The 22,370-nt window shown below is 36.1% G+C and overlaps 1 protein-coding gene across 1 annotated transcript; it reads left to right on the top strand.

Moving 5' to 3' along the window:
- The first annotated feature begins 2,358 nt into the window (after positions 1–2,358).
- On the top strand, positions 2,359–21,804 carry LOC104898362 (hypothetical protein). Its single transcript, XM_010685429.4, has 13 exons — positions 2,359–2,984; positions 6,243–6,350; positions 6,453–6,553; positions 6,658–6,741; positions 7,029–7,101; positions 7,250–7,315; positions 8,594–8,677; positions 10,351–10,416; positions 11,583–11,725; positions 11,807–11,893; positions 11,978–12,041; positions 13,230–13,373; positions 21,443–21,804. The coding sequence occupies exons 1-13, from the start codon at positions 2,538–2,540 to the stop codon at positions 21,572–21,574; spliced, it is 1,599 nt and encodes a 532-aa protein (XP_010683731.2). The 5' UTR covers positions 2,359–2,537; the 3' UTR covers positions 21,575–21,804.
- Positions 21,805–22,370: the final 566 nt, after the last annotated feature.

Genomic DNA, 22,370 nt, shown 5'->3' on the forward strand with positions numbered 1-22,370 from the left:
ATATTAAGGACAAATTGTCCATCAAAATATAAGGAGCCACTTCCGGAGGATAGTGGTTCTCCCATACTTGTTCAACACCGAAAGGGGTTAGCATAGCTAAATGGTGAGCAACAGCGTTCGCATCACGCTTTACATGAGACCACACAACAGAAGAAGAACTAACACAAGCAGATAAAACATTATGGAGAATAATATCTAGATCAGCAAGATAAAGGGCTTGTTTCGAAGGCGATTAACCACCACTTGACAATCAGACTCCACCATGATCGCTTGCAACCCATATCGCCTACCCAACCGGAGAGCCATCTCGATTGCCTTGGCCTCAGCAATTTCCGCTGTCCAATGAGATCGAATTCTGCGTACAGCTGCAAATAGGACGGTACCTTGAGAATCACGAGCGACAACGCTCAAACCCACCCAACCTGCCGTGGCTAAAGAGGCATCCACGTTCAGTTTTATTACTTCCGTCGGAGGTGCAGCCCAGACTCGCGGGGCTTGAGGGAGCAAGGCTGTTGCGAGGGAGAATAGATCCTGGCAGTATAGGAACCGTGTTCTTCCACCAACCGAGCCACACGCGCCAGCAAAATGGGAGGAGGCGTTGTGACAGCGTTAAACACAAGAGCATTCCTCTCACTCCATAAAACCCAAGCCAAAAAAGCTCCTTTAGTGCGCACTCCTTCATCCATGCCCTGGGAGTTAGCAAGTCCTTCAAACAAAGATGTAGCAGAGATCAAAGTTCGAAACCTTTCACATCCACTATCCACCCATAGGTCACGAAGAAATGGACAACCAAAAATTGCATGAGACTGCGTTTCTGGTTCACCACAGCCGCGGGGGCACTCGTCAGCATCAAGCATGTGTCGGTGTTTAAGTAAACTGCGAACCGGCAAGGTATTAGTGCATAAACGCCAAAGGAAGTGTTTAACTTTCGGACTTACCTCCATCTTCCAAATATCAACCCAAGCTTTATGAAACAAGTCAAGATTCCCACCTTTACCAAGCATATAAGCGGTTTTTACCGAGTAATGTGCATCATTTGTGAAAGCCCATGTCAATTCATCTTTCATCGGGATGGAACTCAAGGGAATGCTCAAAATACACTTTATGTCTCTATCATTAAAAAGTGCTTCAATTAGAGACACCTTCCACTCCATTCGATCAAAATCAATGAGCTCACTAACCATAGTCAGGTCACCATGTTTCTCACTAGTGATAAAACGCCCCAATTCATCAAGTAGCCAAGGATCCTCCCAAATGCGTACATTCGTACCATTTCCAATTCGCCACACCATGCCTTCTTTTAAAAGGGCCTTCGAACTCCATATACTACTCCATGTATAGCTAGTAGAAACTCCAAGAGGGGCATCTAGAAAATCAAAATTGGAGTAATACTTAGCTTTCATGACTCGCGCCAGAAGCGAGTGAGGCTCACGAACCAGTCTCCAAGCTTGCCGACCCAGAAGAGCATCATTGAACACTCTAAGGTCTCTAAAACCCATTCCACCAAAACACTTCAAAGTGCACAAAGAATCCCAGCTCTTCCAGTGAATCTTACGATGAGTATCAGAACTACCCCACCAAAAACGAGCCATAGCAGAATGAATCTTCTGGATGATTGAGCAAGGGAGCTTATAGACCCCCATAAGGTAGGTAGGAATGGCCTGAATCACCGACTTGAGCAAAATCTCTTTTCCCGCACGAGACAACAATTTCTCTTTCCAACCTTGGAGTTTCTTCCAAATTCTATCCATGAGAGAATCAAAAATCGCAGTCCTTGATCTACCAGTAATAGAGGGGATACCAAGATACTTCACATGTCTATCCACCTGTCTCATATGAAGGATATTAGTCAAATCTTCCTTTTGAGCAGTGCTGACACCTTTACTAAATGAGACCTCCGATTTTTCATAGTTAATTTCTGCCCGGATGCTTTTTCATAGCGGTTGAGTATATCAACTATAATAGTGCATTCCTGACGAGAGGCTCTAGTAAAGAGTAAACTGTCATCTGCAAAGAAAAGGTGAGAAATCACAGGGCCACTTCGGCTAGCCTTTGCTCCATGAAGCTGCTTTCCCTGAACTTTCTTCTGAATCATTTTGGAAAACGCATCAGCAATCAAAATGAACAGATATGGAGAAAGAGGGTCACCTTGGCGAAGTCCTCGAGCGGGGGTAACAGAGCCACATACACCTCCATTAATAATGAAGGAATAGGAAACAGAAGAGACACATGACATAATCAGATTCACCCAACGACCATCGAACCCCATAGTGAGAAGTAGCTTCCTCAGAAAGCCCCATTCCACTCTATCATAAGCCTTGCTCATGTCCAGTTTCATAGCAATGGTACCTTTTCGGCTACGATTTCGATGCTTCATAGAATGAAAGACTTCCATAGCAATAAGAGCATTATCAGTGATGAACGCCTACTCTTCTCTTTGTGAGCCACTCACCTTCCAATTCCATGAATCATGAAACCAAAATAACTTATAACCAACACCCCATCACTTTTTCCACCCTCTCCAAAAACTCAATCAAATGACATCCATGATTTCAATCTGTCTATCTTCTTCAACTATCGAATCCCGCCATTTTTCCCTCTGCAAAAACTTATCTTCTTCTTCCGCCATTGATGTCGTCCTCAACCACCATCACCGTCGTCCGCCATTTCAGCAATTTCACTTACCACTCTCACTTCCTCGCACTTCATCTCTCAAATTGAGAAATTCTAGGGTTAGAATTAGGGTTATTAAAGCTAGCAGTAGTAGTAGCAGCAGCATCGATGTCGCGACGTCGTTTAAGCCGGGGAAATTGGTGGAGAGCGATAAACTTCCGTCGGATGTTCGGAAGCGAGCTATGGAAGCCATTGATTCTTATGGAGGAAGAGTTACCATTGGTGATGTTTCTAGCAAAGGTGGACTTGATTTGAACGAAGCTCAGAAAGCTTTACAAGCACTTGCTACTGACACCGATGGTTTCTTAGAGGTATTTTATTATCTACTTCCTCGATTTCTTTTTAGTTGCAACGATTTGACTTTCGCCATTGATAACATTGATCATTTATTGGTGAAAATCATAAGAAGTTTGGTAGGTGGACAATTTGGTTTTATTTTCCTTATTAGAATATGTTTGCAATGTGCAAAATTGAATTTGAAATGGTGTTACTGATATAGCGGAAAATTTTGCGCTTCCTTATCACAATTGATGATGCACTCATTGTGAAATATATATAGGAGTAAATATTGAAGGAGTGTCTTTGGTCACATTAGAATCTTGATTGATTTAGTGTAATGATTGAATTAACGAAGCTTGTAAGTGGTAAGTCCACAGTTCTATGTGTAGAAAGGATTGGAACCAAAGGAAGATTTGCTAGAAAGATTGTAATTTTCCGTTTCGTTGTTCTGTTTTTGCTTAGAGCAGATTTAGAGTGAATCTGTTTTTCGTTTATCAAGCTCTCTCGTTTCTTGGCTGTGCCTTTAGAGGCAACTAACCTTATATATTCTCGATTTAGATTCCTAAAAGGATGTTGCTTAGTGCAAATTTAAAGATATAGCTTGAGCTAGGGGACAAAATATCTTAGACCAATGAAATAGTGCCACAATACAATTTGCACATGTCAACAGAAATTAATTGACGATTGTGCAATATTTGCTAACTTGGACTTAGAATATTAAATTTGAGCTATTTCTCTATAATCCTTCAAGTTGGAGTTGCCGATGTGCACACAACCCAACTTGAAAGAGAGTGAATTATGCTTAGAATATCAGCGAACTGCAAAGTTGATCTGGCATGCTGCGTGACTATATTCCCGTGTTGGAGATACTTTATCATATCAGTGACAATAGCTATTGATTTTCAGTATTGAATCTGGGTAGGAAACTCTGATTGTGCTTTCATATTTCTAACATGTAAAGCTGCTTGAAGGTGTAGCTTTCTTAGACAGTGATAAATGGCTAAGTTAGTTGCATAGTGTAGGGTATACCTTCTTTAGTAAGATTCAAATACGAGAGCCTTCCTGTGAACCTTTTGTAGATCTGTGTATATTCTAACAGCTGACCCTCATCACTTTAGAGTTTCATTCTTGTAGGAAAAGAAAATCTGGTCTCCTTAGCATTTCTGGGTCTGTATTCTGCAGAATGTCAATAATGTATTTTTTGGATTGAGGAGAGTGCCCTGAGAATATGGAGCAACTTCAATGCAAAAAAGTACTTCCTCTGCTCGAAAACAAGTGTTACGTGCGGAGGAGGCACAAGAACCAAGGAGAGGAGAGAGACAATTAAAAAGAGGGATCCATGTGATGAAAAGAGAGATAAAGAGAACTCAATGCCAAATAAAGTAACCTGATTAATAAAAATTAGAAATTCTGCAAACTTGTTACCCAAGTTCACCCAAAATGCACGCCCAAAATATCTTGACCTTACTTGCCATCCAAGTAAGCTTCCTTTTCCCTTGTTTTCCTTGCTTGTGGAATCTATCAAGTGAGAGATTCCATGAATGTATATGTATCATCTTCATCGTCACCTGTGGTGAACAATTCATCTACATAAACAAGCACCATACATGTTTTCCCATTATTTGTTTTGCAAAATAGAGTAATCTTTTTTGCATTCTTTGTATCCTTATTTGAGAAGGAATCTGGTGGGCTCAATATTCTAAGCTCTCAATGCATGTTTCAGTCATACTTACTAATTTGCTCTCCCTTAACCTATGATATCCCTTAGGGGGCTTATGTACACAGTTCACCTCTTCTTTTAGATATTTATGCAAGAAAGCATTATTTTTGTCCAAATTTTTCATTTTCCATGATTTTATGGTTATAAGAGTGATCGTGATTATCACAGTGGTGAATTTGGCTACTGGTGAGAAAGTGTGCTTGATGTATTTCCTTTTGATCTATTTGTCTCCTATAGCCTTTAACCTTGTTATGTTTCCATCTGGTCTATATTTTATCTGATGTAGACCCATGTTGAATCTATACCTCTCTTTTTATACCTCTCTTTCACTTTGGGAGAACAGTGAGAGTCCATGTGCAAAGCTTCCAGTTGCCTTCATCACATTTTGTAGGACACAATATAAACAAGAGAACAAAACTCTCATTGCTTTTGTTCCATGAACAACAAAGGAATATATGATTGGTAACTTGTACACAAACGTCTTTCAATATTGAGATGTTTTCTCCCAAGTTGAGCTTTTTGGAGCAAAAAATTCTCCATGATGTGATGTTTTAGCTTCTTCTATCTGATCTTGTTTGCAGTTGTAGTGATAGGAGACTCTTGTTGGGTACTTGGAGATCCATGAAAACCCTATAGTCTCTCAGATTGGTTTTATTGGTTCCATGTTTGTATTATCTGCAAGGTCAAAAGAATTAAATCTGACACATACTTGACACGATTTAACCTGTTTGTTAACTCTAAGCTACCTTTCTCTCCTAAAGTCATCACATCTCTACATGCCTACTGCATATATTCCATTGCTTCCTTGTCCAAGAAGATTCACATTGTGAATTTCCTCCTTGCAAGAGAAATGGCTTTGAGAATAAAGATGGGAGGGTCAGTGACTGTTGAGTATCTTAAAACAGTGTTAATACTCTACTCGCTTAGCTTGAAGGAGCCAGAGTTTACATGGTGTTATTGACTGATTGTTTTCTTTGGACTACTAAGTTTTTAGTGCTAGATGAATTTATGCCACTTTGTATGAGGTACAAAGTGACAAACAAACTTTATGCAAATTTCACCTGTGATATAATTTTGTTTATGTCAAAGTTCAAATAGAGTTCACAAAAGTTCAGATTTTAATTTAGAGTCAAAAGGATCTAAATTAAACAATTTGATCAAACGGACCAATGATAGACCAAACTCGAAATGGTACATTGGGCAAATAAGCATCTCACCTACTCTTAAGTTATATGAATATCACACAATTTTAAGCTCTTAATCTCAATCACATATTTATAAAATAACAACCTAAATCCCTTTAGATAGGCAATATAAATTCTAGAACAATCTAGTAAATGATAACATCCTTTCGGATGGCAAAATCCAAGTATAGGTGGTATAGAAAGTTTAGTTGAAGTTATTTGTTGGTTGATTCAAGATCGATTTTCCCCTCATGTTTCTGCAAGACACTATTTAGCCACACTACAAATTTATAAGTTCTGAAGGTCATGTACTCTGCTTGCCTTTTGGAAGTTGTGCAATTATAGTTCTTCTTGATGTGTAATGTGCCATTGCCATTGTCTTACAGGTCTCAGATGAAGGTGATGTTTTATATGTTTTCCCTAAGGATTATCGTTCAAGGCTTGTGGGCAAATCCTTTAGGATGAAAATTGAACCCTGGGCTGAAAAGGCAAAGGTACTATTATCCTTTTTTTTTTTTATTTATTATATGTCTTGGCAATCAAGTGATAGTGTTTTCATTTTCCTCTTGTCAACAATTCTACTAACTTTTTGGCAGTCTGCAGCTGAGTATCTAATAAGGGTTTCTTTTGGGACAACCTTAGTTGCTTCAATCGTTCTTGTGTTTACTGCAATTCTTGTAGCTGCCTCAAGTGGAAGGTATGTTTGCAAGGCCTTGCATGTCCACATGTCATATATCCTCTTCATTTCCGTAGCTAGTATCCGAGTCTTAAATTCCCGAACTTTTATTCTGGTTTTGATAGTGATGACGACAGTCGCAAGAGACGAGGAGGCAGATCATTCGGTTCGAATTTCAACTTCTTTATTAATCCTGTGGATTTATTTTGGTGAGTCTTGTTCTTTCACGTAATCATTTTATCTTTTCGCACTTGCAATTTACTAAGTTTTCACTGTGTAAAAAGAATATCTTTGTAAAAAGGCTTGCAACTTTTTTTTTTGTATAAATATTTTCTTTTTTGGATATATATTTTTTTTTTGGAATTGCCTTTCCTTCTCATTTGTGAATTGTGATCAACTTCTGGTTATCTTTAAATTTGATAGACTGTTATGCAAACTTATATTCCAGTTGTCAGTGACACTTACTTTTGAAATTTGTTTCCACAATTTATTTTAGGTACTGGGATAGAGATTACTATAGGAGAACACGGAGACGAGGAGAAAACGAAGGAATGAACTTCATTGAATCCGTGAGTGGGCATATTACTTTGATGTTGCTTGACTACTTTTTGACCATCAAAAACGTTAATTTTTTTTTTTTTTTTTTTTTTTGGGGGGGGGGGGAGGGGGGGTTGTGATGTGAGCATTGAATTATTTGACATGATTGCTATGTTGTAGGTTTTCTCATTTGTATTTGGTGATGGTGATCCAAATCAAGGAATCGAGGAAGAGAGATGGAAGCTGGTAATAATTCGCTAGAGTAATACTTGAGCACTGCAAATATTGATCTGTTGCTTTTCTATGTTTTTAAGTATTATCCTTGTTCCTGGCTCATATCCATCTGTGTCAGATGCGATAAATCTTCCCTTCACCTCCCAATATTTTCAATTTTGCTACCTTTTTCCTTTGGGGAGAGGGGGAAGCGGGGTGTTGAAAGTGCTCAGTTTTATGCACCATCATGACACCACATCTCATTTGCCAGCAACCATCGTAATTGTCACCCACTAGGACTCAGACCCATCAGGCATCGTAAACCTCTGGTGATTTGCAACTATCTAATTTCATTTACTGACAAAAAGTTTCTGCAATGTTCCCCTCACATTTGACTAAGCTCGACACACATCAAAACAATCTATAAAGCAAGAAAGAATATTTAATGAATCTGCAATGTTTGACATCATAATTCAACTGAAAATTGAAACAATTTACTATGCATTGTTTTAAGGAATTGAAGGCGAAGAAGGCAAAGTTAGAGAAAAACAACAACAAGAAGTAATGACAGCAGTTTAAGTGAAATTTTTGTTTGAGAAATGCATCTTGTGATTGAATGCTAGAGTAAAAATAAGAAATAACGTTTCTGCTTGTTTAAAATAGGCTCACTGATGTGTTATCAACTTGTCATACAATGATGTTTTCAAATGGAGTAAGATGAATGGTGCTTTTTTTCTCTCTTTATATAAATATTTCCGCCAAGAAAATTTTCATAATTTTCCTTATTCCTCGGCGATTCAATGCTCTGTCAATCTCATTGGTTGGGTATAACAAAAAGCACTTATAAAAATGCCAAAATAAGACAAGAACTCCCTATGTATGTACATCACAATCATTGTCTCCTTATTTCCCGTGCCCAAAATGTAACGGGAACTATTAAATGGGACGGAGGGAGTAGTTGAGATTTTTAAAAAATGTATGGCTGTAGTTCATATTCCTGGTGTCAATTTTTCCTAATAATATCACTAGCTTTCTCTGCTGTTAAACGTCTTACTTTGTTTAGTTCTTATTTTTATTTTCCTGTTTCGGTGTGCTTGCGAAACATAGTCCTTTGGCTTGGGACTTTCCTCATACGATTTGATCATCCATTGATTTTTTTTTTAAGAGTCCTCTTTGCATTGATACGCTGGTCTACTATTTACTCAATATAGATGCTAGTATAATTATATCATTTGTCGGAAAGTTGGTGAAATGTCAATATGTGATCATCTTGTCACTGTCTTAATATTACAACTATAATGGTTTTGGCAGATAGGACAGTATATAGTGTCAAATGGGGGCGTGATAACGGCTGAAGAACTTGCGCCATATCTGGATGTGCAGACAGAAGAAGAGGTTAGTTCCTGGACTTGAATGATTATTTATCTTGCTGACTTGCAGGCTTTAATTGTTCCTGCAGCAGACAACCATCTCTTGACATGCATCATGCTGAAAATAGTAAGTATTAGATGAAAGGAGCTCTCAGGAGAAATCAAGAAGACTAAATTTGTCGGAGCACACAATATCTTAATTGTTAAGCAATTAAAGACATTACGGCCTGTTTGGTTAGTGGTCATAAATGATGGTAATGGTAATACAATTTAGTGTAAATTTCTAGAGAAATACTAATATCAATACCCATGGTAATGGAATTTCATCAAAAACATGAGTTTTCCTTTATTAATCTCCATTACCACCCAATACCACCTTCCAATGTGGTAATGGATGGTAATGAAATTTTAGGTAGAAAATGGATTTTGGGGGATGAGGTAGCATTTAGACTACATTGCAATACTATTACCACTATTAATGACCATTAACCAAACGAGCCGTTAATACTAAAAGCTTTCTCTTCAATAATACCACTTCTAATAAATTGGAAATTTCTTGCATCGTTTGATTGATAGCAAGATATATATCTGCATGTATGAAATGCTTTTCCTATTTTCCATTACCTGGAGTTCTGATAAATTAAGGTTTGCAACACCTAATTATTTGGAAATGGCTTCTTGCTAAATAAATAAGAATTGCTAAGGTAATCAAAACAGCCTTGCATGATCGTGGATCCTGGTAGTGGAAGTTGCTACCAACCATTACTTGTTTTGCTTGATTAGGAGGACCTTCAATCTAGCAACCTCGTATCTGTTCCTGAGATCTTCGGAATTTTTTTGGTTTTTGATAGCTCTCGGTCCTTTTTTACCACGGTAGTTATATTATTAACGAAATGTGGCCCTTCTATCATCATCATTTATCCTCATGAAAATGATCCTCTGTTGCAAATTCATCAATTGCTAAGAAATACTGTGCAGGCAAACAATAAATGAATATACTCATTGTCCTATATAAGTTGCATACTTCTAGTATGATTCTTTAGTAGTAGGAATTGGAAAGGAATCAAATTTTTAAGACAAAACTTGTCAAATAGAGGTGAGTAGGTGACAGTAGGGAAGATGACAAGGAATAAGGTGAAAGAGAAAGAGTCAACGTTGAAGATGTGTTGGGATTTGGGATGTCTTTTTCTTGAACTCGGAACACGCTTTTCTTAAGTAGAGGTATATCTAATATTTGAAGAGGGCTAGATATACTGACTTAGAACAGCTATACCGGAAAAGTTTCATATTCCACATATCTAGTTATTTTTGAAGGTTTTTTCTTTCCTTTTTTTCTTGGGGAGGTGTATGGAGGAAGTAGAAGAATGGAATTCATTCACTATGCTGAACAAGCCTTACTTGTGTGAACAATAAGAATAAATAATCTACATCTTGTGAAGTGACACATATTTACAAGTCTCAATGTTTCTGTCTGCTACAATTTGAAAAAGGCAATAAGTTCGGGTTGGTGAGATTGTGGGTTATCTTGGATTTTTCATATAGTTCCCGAAGTGATCATATGCTTATTGTGTAGTCTGTGAGTTGCTGAATGCATATAATGAATTTACTTACTTGCTGAGGCATCTGTTTTTCTATTTAAATAACCTGTTGTTATGTACCTTATTTTGGATAAATAGGCTATCAGTGTTGTTTTTTCAGAGTGATGAATCATATATACTACCTGTGCTTCTACGGTTCGATGGTCAGCCAGAAGTAGATGAAGAGGTTCGTCTAATTTACGTGTACAGTTCATTTATGATCTGTGACCTCTTTATTGTTTGATTGCTATATTAGTAATGCTGATTTTCTTTCTTTTCTCTTTTTTTTTTCCTAAGTAGTTGACATTATAGCTGTGAAGTTGTCTATTCATTGTCAAACATTCATTTATTACTTAATCAATGCTTTTTTACACTCTCCGCCTGCAATGCAACTGTAGGCCTTCACTCTCATTTGTAGGTGGTGCATTTCACATCTCAATAGTTTTAAGACTTAAGCTTGTGTGCATTTCACATCTACAATGTTGACAGATAACAACGATACAAAGCTGTATAGAAGTTAAATGCGTAAAACAAGACATCATCAATTCCAGTGCCCATACTTAAAAATATTTAATGAAAGATAAAAAGGATGTGGGAAAAAGTACCTTTTAACTATGCATAAAAGTGAGATTGTTGTGGATATGATAGGGATAGATAATATGTGTTTGATTTGGAAGGTCAAGATTAGAAGGGTTTGAAAACTTATCCCTTAGAGGAATTTCTTGCGAGCTGCATGTTACTTCTTCCGATCCATATCATCTGACAACTTAAATAACTTATATCTATGTTCCACATTATCTAATATCTATCCTTTACCGATATAATGCAATGCTCTTAATTTTAATAATCAACGGAAAATTATTGTTCGGTTTCTTTTAGAAAACTATGCAATAACTAATTTCTCTTTAATTTTTGTGCATAACTTAAAAGACTGTTGTTTGGAAATGAAAGAAGTAGCTACTTAGCTTCATTGTTTGGGTTTTGCTATATTATGCTCGACATATGGTGAGCATAATATTGCATCTGACATTCTTGGAGTTTTGTGTCCTGAGTCCCGACCAACTTTGTCTTGAATCTATTACCTTTTCAAAACTTTGAAGAGTCTCAAATGTGTGATTCCTCGCATTTGGATTATAAGTAATTCAATCAAACATCTCACTAAATCATCCTCTACATATTAGCATTAAAGTACTAGACTATTAGTCCTAGTAATATAGCTTTTGAATAGAGAGTTTAATTGGAACAATCTCTTGCGATGTGAAGTTAAGGTGGGATGCCTCATAAGTTTCATTGAGCTAATAGTATGTCATAACATGGTACCAATTTTCAGGCAATCTATCTGTTCTGTTGCAGGGAAATATTTTGTACAGATTTCCTTCACTACAGCGAACTGCTTCCTCCATAAGGACTGGTAGGAAAGAGTATGTTGGGAAACGATGGGCTGATTGGAGTGGAAGAGTAGAAAAGTTCTTCGAAGAGAAGAAGTGGCAATTTAGGTATGTTTCTGTAGCATTGAGAGCCTGATACCTTACCTTTTTCTGCAGTCCATTTGAGCTTTCCATTGTGGGTACTTGCAGCAAAACCAATTCCGCGGAGAGGGCACTGGTCATTGGACTTGGTGGGCTGAATTTGTTTGGAGTGATTATTCTTGCTACTATACTAAAGTATGGTTCTATCAAACTGCTGTTCTCCAGTTCTTAGAAATTTTTTGTCATATTTTAATATCTACTTTCTTAAAATTTTTTTAGGGACATGGCTGTAAAACCAAGTGGATTCCTGTCACTAGTTTCGGGATTGTTGCCCCTGCTTCAGGTTTGACTTGATCTTGTCCTCTAATAATACTAGTACTTGCTAATCGCCATTATGTTTTGTGATGATCATTTGACATACTTTTTCTCGATAAAGGTGACTGGATTTTTTATACATATATGATACTTCCTCTGTTCTTTTAGCTGTGCACCCAACAACCTTGACACGTTGGCCAACACACAACTTTGAACACTAATATCTCTAATTATGTATAAGTAAAGATTTTAAGAAGAAGATATTATGAGACCATATGACGAGATGAATCCAGCAAGATCCCACATTATTTTATTTTCTTTATTTATAAACATTAAATAATAAAACAAGATCAAATTGGAATGTGTGAAAAGTCTCAAAAGTCAATATGGTACAACTAAAAGAAAGCGGTGGAAGTATAACTCTTAATTAGTTGTCCCCGGCTTTAATTAGTTGTAACATTTTGACTTTCACATTTGTCAATGCATAACTTTGACCATTAATATATTTAATTATCTATTAGTTAAAGATGCTAACTTTTGTATTTATATATTAGTAAAAAGGTATGGTCAAAGTTGAGTATGTTAAAAATGCAAAAGTCAAAGTGTTAAAACTATTTAGAGACGGAGGGAGTATATGAGAACTTGTCTCTCTCCTATTTATTTCTCGTTTCTCTTCCCTTGAAAGTCTAACCCTTTTCTGAATAGTATCCAACTATCTTAACTTCCTTTAATTCATGTGCAGCTCGAGTGAATTACTAAGTACCATGCCAACAATGTCCCCCCCCCCAATAAATAAATAAATAAATAAATTAATTAAAAAAGGAATTATGTGGTAGTCTACCTTCCTTGTGAGGGTCTTTATGTTATCGCTGAGTTATTGAAATTGTATCATCCATCATATGATATCTAACTGCTGCTGGGTCCTTTCTGGAAGCTCGAATATCCTTCTGATTTACCTGCATGAACTTCCATTACTATTGTCTCTAACATTTTGGTCTGCTGCAGATTCCTTTCTCTTTCTCTAATTAGAACGAAGCACATTCATAAACCATACGTAATTTCATATACATATTATTGGGTTGTTAGTCTTTGACTCTTGAGCAATTTCATCTTCACCTGATGCTAATGGATTTGCTTGATTGGAAACTGGTATAATACATTGAGGAATATTTATTTTATATGAGTATGTGTTGATTATGAAGTAAAAAATTTGCAGGTTTATGCTGGTTCTTTCTTTGCGATACCATTGGTTCGGTGGTTTTTCGTTCTCAATAAAAATTCTGAAATAGGGAAAAGGAATCGAGTGAGAAAAGTAAGAGCGCAGGCCCTTGAATCACCAGATCTTTCACTAAGGCGCAAGGTAAGTATCCCAGTGCGCGTGCTCTGTAATCTTTAGTGAACTTTACAACATTGCTGGATGGCTTTGCTGAAATTGTCAATACATGGAAAATTTCAGTTTCATGAAGTAGATATTAATCTTCTATGATTCTGTGCTATATAGTATATATGATCTTGATGTCTCAAGTAATGTGATGATCCGGGTCTTTCTGCATCTTCATGGTGCATCCATATCTAGAAGTTCTACACTTTATCCTGCCTTAGTTTAGGTCTAAGAAATGGTTAAGATACTGGTAAGTGGTAACCAGAAAGTAGGATAAAGATGGTTATAATGCTACTTATTGAAGGTTTCCTGATTTGAGTGCAGTGAACAACAAGCCATCACTTATCTTAGAACCTTCGCCGCTAGCATGTGGGCACCAAAATAGCTCCTGGATCAAGTGAGGTGCTTTATACCTAGATATGGACAGGCATAGTCTGTGAGATTGACAAGAGGCATCAACACTTCCCTTAGTTACACTAAGTTTGCAAGAACTATAACTTGTGTGCACTGCAGATTATAGACTGATAAAATTTGATAAATTGGCCAATATTGAAGAATAATAGAGTTGGTTAGCACCAAGAAAGCACTGTTTTTCCTTGATTATGGCCTCTGAACCAAGGTATCTATTCTACTCTACTTTTTCCAGTGGGACAGATTGTGGCTTAAGCTAGGGTTGTAGCTTTAGCTTTTGAGGACAAAGATATGCTGTAAAGGACTTTGAATTCTTTACCTTGGTGGTTACTGGTTATGTCGGTCTCTTGCCATTGCAAGCTGGCTCAAGGTGGTGTAGGGGGAGAGTCTGGGGACTGAGTTTCAAAGGCCCAGTAATGTGTATTCTTTCTGTGAGGTTGAGAGCATAGGGTTTTAACCTACAATTTATGGCTGTGCTAGCAGTGGTTATGTAGCATGAAAATCTACAAGGAACAACAATGCAAAAATGAATGGAGTAGGGAAAAGTTGGTTGTAAAAAGTAAGCACTATCACCAAAAGGAAAATAATATGATGTGAGCTATTTTCTCTGAACAATATGAACTTTACAACTAATTGTGCTAAATAATACAAGGGTCATTGCCCAGTAGAATATTCTTCTCCAAAAAAAATTTAAAAGGAAATACTAACCTCCGTTTCTAAATAAGTGCAACATAGAGGAAGGATTTTAGAGAGAGAAAGTTGGGGACCACACCGAGAAGGTAAGAGGCAGTTTAATTAAAATGAAACAATTAGATTAAACAATTAATCTATGTGATTCATCTACCAACCCACCACCCACCCATAAAAATGAAACAATTAGATTAAACAATTAATCTATGTGATTCATCCACCAACCCACCACCCACCCATATTCTTGACCACCACCAAAACCACCGCCACTGCCGCCATCTCTTCACGAACACCACCAAATCCACCACTGTTCCCGCCATTGTCTTCCCAGTCTCTCTCCTCAATTCTCTTTCCTTCGGACTGCATTTTCTCAGTCTCTCTCCACCAACCCTCTTTTCCCGCTGCATTGGCATTCAATTCCTTGTCGGCGCTTTTTGAAATCTTGTTTGAATCAACCAGAATTTCGTGCCACCAAAATTCCAATACTAGAACTCACGCTGCTGTTATAATAGCCTTTCATTTTCAATAGAGAAGAATTGTTTATGTGTGAGCAGCGAAGAAATTAATGGCGAAAATGAAGATGAAATATGGACACTAGTAATTCGAAGTAAAGATTAGAAATTTGGGTTTACACCAACAATATTGCAGCAGAAAATCACTGAATTTTGAAGTTATTCTTCAAGAAAGGTGAAGATTTTGAGATGAACATACGAACTAGGTTTAGACAAACAGTTCGAAATCAAAATCTCAGAAGATAAGAAGAAAGAAGATGAAGAATGGATTAATTTACATGACTTCGCTGGGCGTTCAGAGGTGATGGGCTGGTGGCGCAGTGCCGCAATGGTGTGGGTGGTTGGGTTGAGGAGAGAGAGGGGTGGCTGATATGAGGGAGGGCGGGGTTGAGTTGAGAAGGGAGGAAGTGTAGCTGAAATAGGAGGGGGTTGGTGGGTGCTTTAGGTAATTAATGTTGTTTGGGTTGGTACTTGGTAGATGATAACTTAATTAAGTTGTTGTGGGAATTAAGTAATGGCATTTTTGTAATTAAGATGAAAAAAACTTTCCTAAAGGAGTTTGGTAGCACTTATTCTAAAATGGAAAATGTTGCACTTATTTAGAAGTGGAAGAAGTATATCAACTTTAAATACTAATTTTAAAAAAATATAAATTTATGAGTAATTTTTTAATTAGATTTTTGTTATTTTGAACTCCAAAATATTACAGTTACGTTGATAATTTTTAAGCTGTATAATATATGAGGAAAAATTGATGTCAGGGGTCCCAACTAAGGCTCAACATTTTTAATAAGTCCCAACTAACGATTAACCTTGTGGAGGTCCTAACTTTGAGGGACATTGTCTTTTATAAGTAACCCGATGGAGCAGGTTATGAGTCATGTGATTCCATTATAAATCACGTGACTCCACCTCTATCTTCTTCTTCTTCCTCTACCCCTCTTCTTCATCCTTTATTGCTCATCAACCATTACTGGCGTTGCTGCCCATCAATATCACCTATGGGGCAAAGCCCATTCCTCTCTCTCCTCTCGTCTGACTTTTTTATTCGCGCTTTTCTTAATGACCCTACTGCATATCATCACAATCCAATCAGTACCCGCCATGGCTTTCAGGCGATTCCTCTCTCGTTCTCGTCGCTTCCACCCCCACCATCCTCACCGTCGCTCTTCTTGTTTTGTCGTCGCTTTCCACTCCCCTTCTTTCTTCGTCGCTTTCCACTCCCCGTCTTTCATCGGCTACAGGTGCATATACCACCGACGAAGAGCGTAATCACAACAACAGGTGAACGACAGAAAGAGAGATATTGGGGATTTCGAGTTTTCACAACAATTATGGTGAACACTCAAGAGATTCAATTGAATAGCATAAACCGACAACTTTCAGCCATTTTAGGGGTATGATTCAAGCTTTAATTGTTTTTGAGAAAAACCTGAAACGCTAGAGAAGATGAAGGAGAAGGATGAGCAACTCATGACCTTGAACTATATGGAAGCCTTTTAATTAGAATAATTAATTGGGTTAATTCAACACTTGGCTTGGGTTTAAGCAAGAAATTGATAATGAATTACTTCGACGGCTTCGTTGATAGACTCTAAGAAGGGAGATGGACTCGAATAAGGGAGAAAAAGATGGTTTGTGCCTGCCCCCCATGCCGCCGCCCAACCGAAGCCCGGGATCCCGGCCTCTTGTTGTGGCCGCTGCTTGTGCCCCACCTCCCGCCTTTCCCTTTGTGCTTCATTGAACATTGAAGCATTTCCTCGTCAATGAGTTTAAGAAATAAAATTAAAGATGTTTAATGATTTAAAAAATTAAAAATAAATTGAAATTTTATCAGTTAACCTACTCAGCTAAGTTACAAGTCATCTCAGTCCAATAAAAAATAATTTCCCCCAAAGTTAGGATCTCCAGAGGTTAATCGATAGTTGAGATCTATTAAAAATGTTTAATCATAGTTGGAATTCATGTATGTACATTTATTATTTATGGAAAATCACATTAAATCTTCCTAATATAAAATCCTTGTGCTTCTTTATTTCACAGCACGTTATCAGCACGAGTTTGCTATCGAAAAAAATTAAAGATATCTTTAAAATCTTTACATCCATTATGTTTCTAAGTTCTAAATTTTTTCTCTAATCCTAACTATTTACTATCCAAACATGGATTAACCAAGTAACGGGATTAACATTGTTTTATACAATATATGTCTCTTGGGTGTTTATTTTTGGATCAAACGAAACAATATGTCATTCACTACCCCTACCCAGTAAGCTCAATGATGGTACAAATATTCATACCGGATAAAATCCACAAATTCCTATTTCTAACACCAATAACCCTCTTACACAACCAACTGAAAATAAACCTCCACCAAGTAATAAAAGAAATAGGGATGAACATAAAGGAATTAGTAGTAAACATCACCATGCCACTAATCCAGAATATAAATAATTTGATAATAACGCCGCCTTCATGAAGGGTAATGACATATTATTTTACGTTTTTTTGTTGTTCTTGAATGCCTATATGAACATGTTAATTTTTTTTTTTTTTTTTTAACTTGCCTCCTATATGGACGGCCTAGTGAAGTAATAAATTATTATCTCTTATATGTGCAATACTGTTATATGGAAACAAGCATTCAGAACACTATTATATATTAATATCTCTAATTTTCGATTTTTTTTATCGAACTTGTAGTTACCTGTATTATATCACCATTTTACCAACATGTGTAATGGTAGATCAATTTAGTACATATAAATTGCTCTAATATATATTTGTTAATTAAGAGATCCTAACTTTTATTACATTGTATATTTTTAACTGTACATGAACCGCACAGTTATGGATAACCTTCTATAAAAGTGGATTACGCATCCCCATTTTCACCACACATTCCTTATCTTCTTCCGACTTTTATCTAAACTCACAATTTTTTTTCATTCTCAATCTATCGGACACCATGTTCCACGCCAACAACAACCGTCCTTCACCTTCATCTTCTTCTTTTGAGGAGAATTTTTGGAAATAAGGCTCTACATATTTCTTATAGCTGGTTTCTTTTTCCTTCTCATGACATTAATGATATATTTTCTAATACACAAGTAGGAGACAAAAAAATTATCTCCCACGAAGAATAACGAAAAATTTAGAAAGGAAGGACTTCCTAAAATGCACTTAAAGACGCAAAAGAATGATATTCATGTGCATGTTTCGTCATTCTTCCGGGGAGATAATTTTTTTTTTGTCTCCTACTTCTGTATTAGGAGATATATCATTAATGTCATGAGAAGGAAAAAGAAACTATAAAGAATAAGTAGAGCCTTATTTTCCTAAAATCTTACTCAAAATAATAAAATGAGGCTGGAGGACGGTTGTCGTCAGCGTAAAACATGGTGGCCGAAAGATTGAGGAAGGAAAAAAATTGCGAGTTTACATAAAAGTTGGAAGAAGGTAAGGGATGTGTGGTGAAAATGGAGATGGGTAATCTGCTTTATAGAGGGTTATCCCTAACTGTACATTTCATTTACAGTTAAAAATATACAATGTAATAAAATTGATATCTCTTAATTGACAAATATATATTAGAGCAATTTATATGTAATAAATTGATATACTATTATGCATGTTGGTAAATTGGTGATATAAAATATGTAATTACAAATTCGGTTAAAAAAATAAAAGATTAAAGACAATAATATATAATACCGTTTTGAATGTTTGTTTCTTACATGTATATAACATTATTGCACATATAAAAGATAATAATTTTAGCAATTCACTAGGCTATCCATATAGGCGGCAAACTAAAAAAAAACTAATTAACCTATCCATATAGGATGTTTAAGAGCAAAAAAAAATGTCATTGCCCTCTATGAATTTGGCATTATTGTCAAATTATTTATTTTATGGGTTAATGGCATGTTGACTTTTAAAACTAGTTCCTTTCGGTTAATCCCTATTTCTTTTATTACTTGGTGAAGATTGATTTTCATTTGGTTGTATAGGAGGGTTATTATTGGTGTTGGAAACAGGGATTTGTGGGTTTTCTCGTTATGAGTATTTGTATCGTCGTTGAGGTTAATGGGTCGCAGTTGTCTTACAGTCCCCTTTGTGGGTTGATAGTGGATGACATATTGTTTCGCTCTATCCAAAAATAAACAAATGAGATAGATAAATTGTGTAAAACAATATTAATCCTGTACTTTGTTGATCCATGTTCGGATAGTAAAGAGTTGGGGGAAAAATTAGAACTTGAAACAGAAAGGATGTAAAGATACCTTTAATTTTTTTTTCGGTAGCATACTCGTGCTAAATCTGCTAATAACGTGTTGTGAAATAAAGAAGCAGAAAGATATTATTAGAGGAAGATTCTATCTGATTTTCACTTGTGCGTCTAATTGCTCATTGAGTATATGGGGGTATTTATAACAGCTTATACACTATTTAACCTACTAAAGGTGTGGTAAATTTTCCAACAATAAATGCACACATATGAATTCCACATGTGTGTCATTGATCTTTTGACTCTTAACAAGCACAAATATATATCTCAAAGTTTTTTAGCCAAATTTCTTAAAAAAGGAAATATTTTTGTTGTAATTATTTCACCAAAAAATTGAAATAAGTCTTTTAAGATTGCCCTCTTCAACCGGAAAATACTTGTAAGTTGTAAGTACTCATTTGAAGTGACTCATCTTAACTTTCGGAAATATTTTTATTGAATTTGTGAAGACAATCTTATCAAACTTGGAGAAAACATGAGATGGGGAGAATAGGGCTTTAGTTTTTGTTTATATATTAGTGTGGTATCAGTTCTCTTCTTTAAACAACGGATTTTTTGTCCATCATTTCCTTACACTTTTTTTTTGCGAGAAACTATCTTATTTACAAAATTTTGTACAAAACTACTTTTGTTACGTTATTGTTTGTTGACCGCTACCTAAAATCTTTTTCCTGACATTTGGCTGTAGTTTTCCAGTAAGTAAAACCCATGTACAAGTCATGTGACTTGTTATTTTCCTTATTTTATTCCCCCTTTTATTTTGTACAAAATCCATGTGCATATCCTGAGTTAGGTAAGGAGAGAGAGTGTTAGTTTAGAAAAGGGAGGGAAAAATAGAAAGGGGGAATAAAACAAGGAAATAACAAGTCACTTGACCTACACATGAGTTTTACTCACTGAAAAATTAGAGTCAAACGTCGGAAAAAAAATTTAGGTAGTGGAAAACAAACAATAACATAATAAAGGTAGTTTTGTACAAAATTTGTAAATAAGGTAGTTTCTCAAAAAAGAAAGTGTTAGGTAAGGTGGTTATGGACAAAAAAATCCTTAAACAAATGAAGTAAAGAACTATAGGATTTTGTGTGAGGATCAAGGAAAAGTGAAGGAACAAAAATGAAAAGAAAAGGAGAACCATGTAAGGAGCATCCTCCCTTTGATCAGTTGAGGTCACTCCCATCCCCCCTTCTTCTCTGCAGTATCATGTGCATCGAATTCGGAGCAGAATAGATACCACAATTAGCTACATCAATCCGCAACTATAAATTGCTGTAACATGGACTCTAAGTGAAATTTTTGTTTTATTTTATTTCCTTGTTTATTATTAGTGTCTTACTTATAAGTTAAAGGGTTATCCAGATTGGCCCCTTAGATATGACAGCTTGATGAATATCAGACTTGAAACTGAAATATACTGTTCTTAGTTTGCCGAAGAAGGCAGAGAGAGATTGTGGATGTAAATTTTGATTTTTGTTTGGAATCTGTTTCCTTTTATGAGCAAAATGTGCATATACATTCTGTTCAAGAATTGTTTTAAGAGGTCTTTGTTGGACAATTAGTTTCCGAAATGTCTCAGTAACATTTGGCATTTCCATGTCTGAAATGTGGAATTCAGGACTTATGAGAGGGTTTGTTAGCTTAGCTGACATTCGCTGAAGAGCCTCCTCCCATAATGTCCAAATACCAATATTGGAGATTGATAATCTCTTGAACTGAATCAAATGTACTTCATAGACTATTAGCGTGATGATCACATTTGCTTCCTAAAGGTCATAGACAATAACCAAGGTCGCTTTGTAGTTCTCTATTTTGTATGTCGTTAATGCTATTCTTTCGTACTCCTCTTCTTAGCGTGGTGATCTTAGTTTTGCCTTTGCTTTCTAACATTTCCACTTGTTTCTTACTTGAATTGCTTTCAGATAAACTAATTTTTTTGAAATATATTATTCTGCAAATGAGAACATGATTTTGTACCTACATGTATAACTTGGTATATGATTTTACAGTTTGTTTCACCTATACTATGATTTCTCGTGTAAATTCACATGTTTATATTTCGCCTGCTAACTTTTGGCCCACTAAATTGTACCATATTTTTATTTTGTTTTAATCCTTTTTACTCACAAACTAATGTGAATATTATTCAGCTTCTGAGTGCTAAGGATATGGCACAAAGAACGGTAATTGGTAAGGAGAGGATTGTATACAGCACAGAAAAGGATTTTGATGAGCAAGGCTATGAAGCACGGGAATGGGAGAAGAAATTTGAAGAACTTTAGAGGTCAGACTGAGATTCATGTCCCAACTGTAAATGTATAATCTTTAGAGGTGTAGAGTAATGGAGATTGTATAATATGTACTTAAAGAAAAGAAAAATAAAACTTCTTGGCTCACTATTTGTTGACATTGATTAATTAAGCAAGAGATATGTAGTTGCCTTTGTACATGTTTGTTACATCCAGACATAGTCAGTCTGTACAGTATTATGACATGAGGCAATTTTGTGCTAGACATTCTAGTTCACTCACATGATGATTTTTCTCTAGTTTGCAAAAATAAGAAGTTAAAATTTTTTAATATAGTTCCTCCGTTTCATAATACTCGCTACACTTTTCATTATGGGAAGTTTCACATTACTTGCTACACTTTCTTTTTGGACAATAAACTCTCTCTATCTCTCTCCTCTCACATGGGTCCTTTTTCTTTTTACTATCTAACTCTTTTCTTCAAAAATTGCCTAGGAATCCGTGAATTGAGAAGTGTAGCGAGTAATATGAAACGGAGGAAGTATAATGTTGACGGACCTTTGGATATTAGAAGTGTGCCAAGGACATGCAATTTATAAAATTTGATGAACCTGATTTCTTTGGCGATTTGCTGGAATATCCTTGCGCTAGCATCAGAGCTAAGACCAGCTCGGTGTTAAGATTATGTTTTCGGAGGGCCGGAGTAAGTCTGTAAATGGACCAATTAGAAGGTAATTAAGGAGTAATGAATGTTTAGGTAGAAATTGGTAAAGTAGTACTTCTTCCGTCCCAACATATAATTCTTATTTTCTTTTTTTTCAAGTAGAAT

Source organism: Beta vulgaris, chromosome 7 (assembly GCF_026745355.1).
Source record: "Beta vulgaris subsp. vulgaris cultivar EL10 chromosome 7, EL10.2, whole genome shotgun sequence".
Lineage (NCBI taxonomy): Eukaryota > Viridiplantae > Streptophyta > Magnoliopsida > Caryophyllales > Amaranthaceae > Beta > Beta vulgaris.

Excerpts from the sequence above, each read along its gene's own strand:
- LOC104898362 (XM_010685429.4), top strand. The coding sequence starts at position 2,538 with ATGACATCCATGATTTCAATCTGTCTATCTTCTTCAACTATCGAATCC. Across the intron at positions 6,742-7,028 it reads AATCCTGTGGATTTATTTTG|GTACTGGGATAGAGATTACT; the intron begins GTGAGTCTTGTT and ends AATTTATTTTAG. Across the intron at positions 7,316-8,593 it reads AGGAAGAGAGATGGAAGCTG|ATAGGACAGTATATAGTGTC; the intron begins GTAATAATTCGC and ends TGGTTTTGGCAG.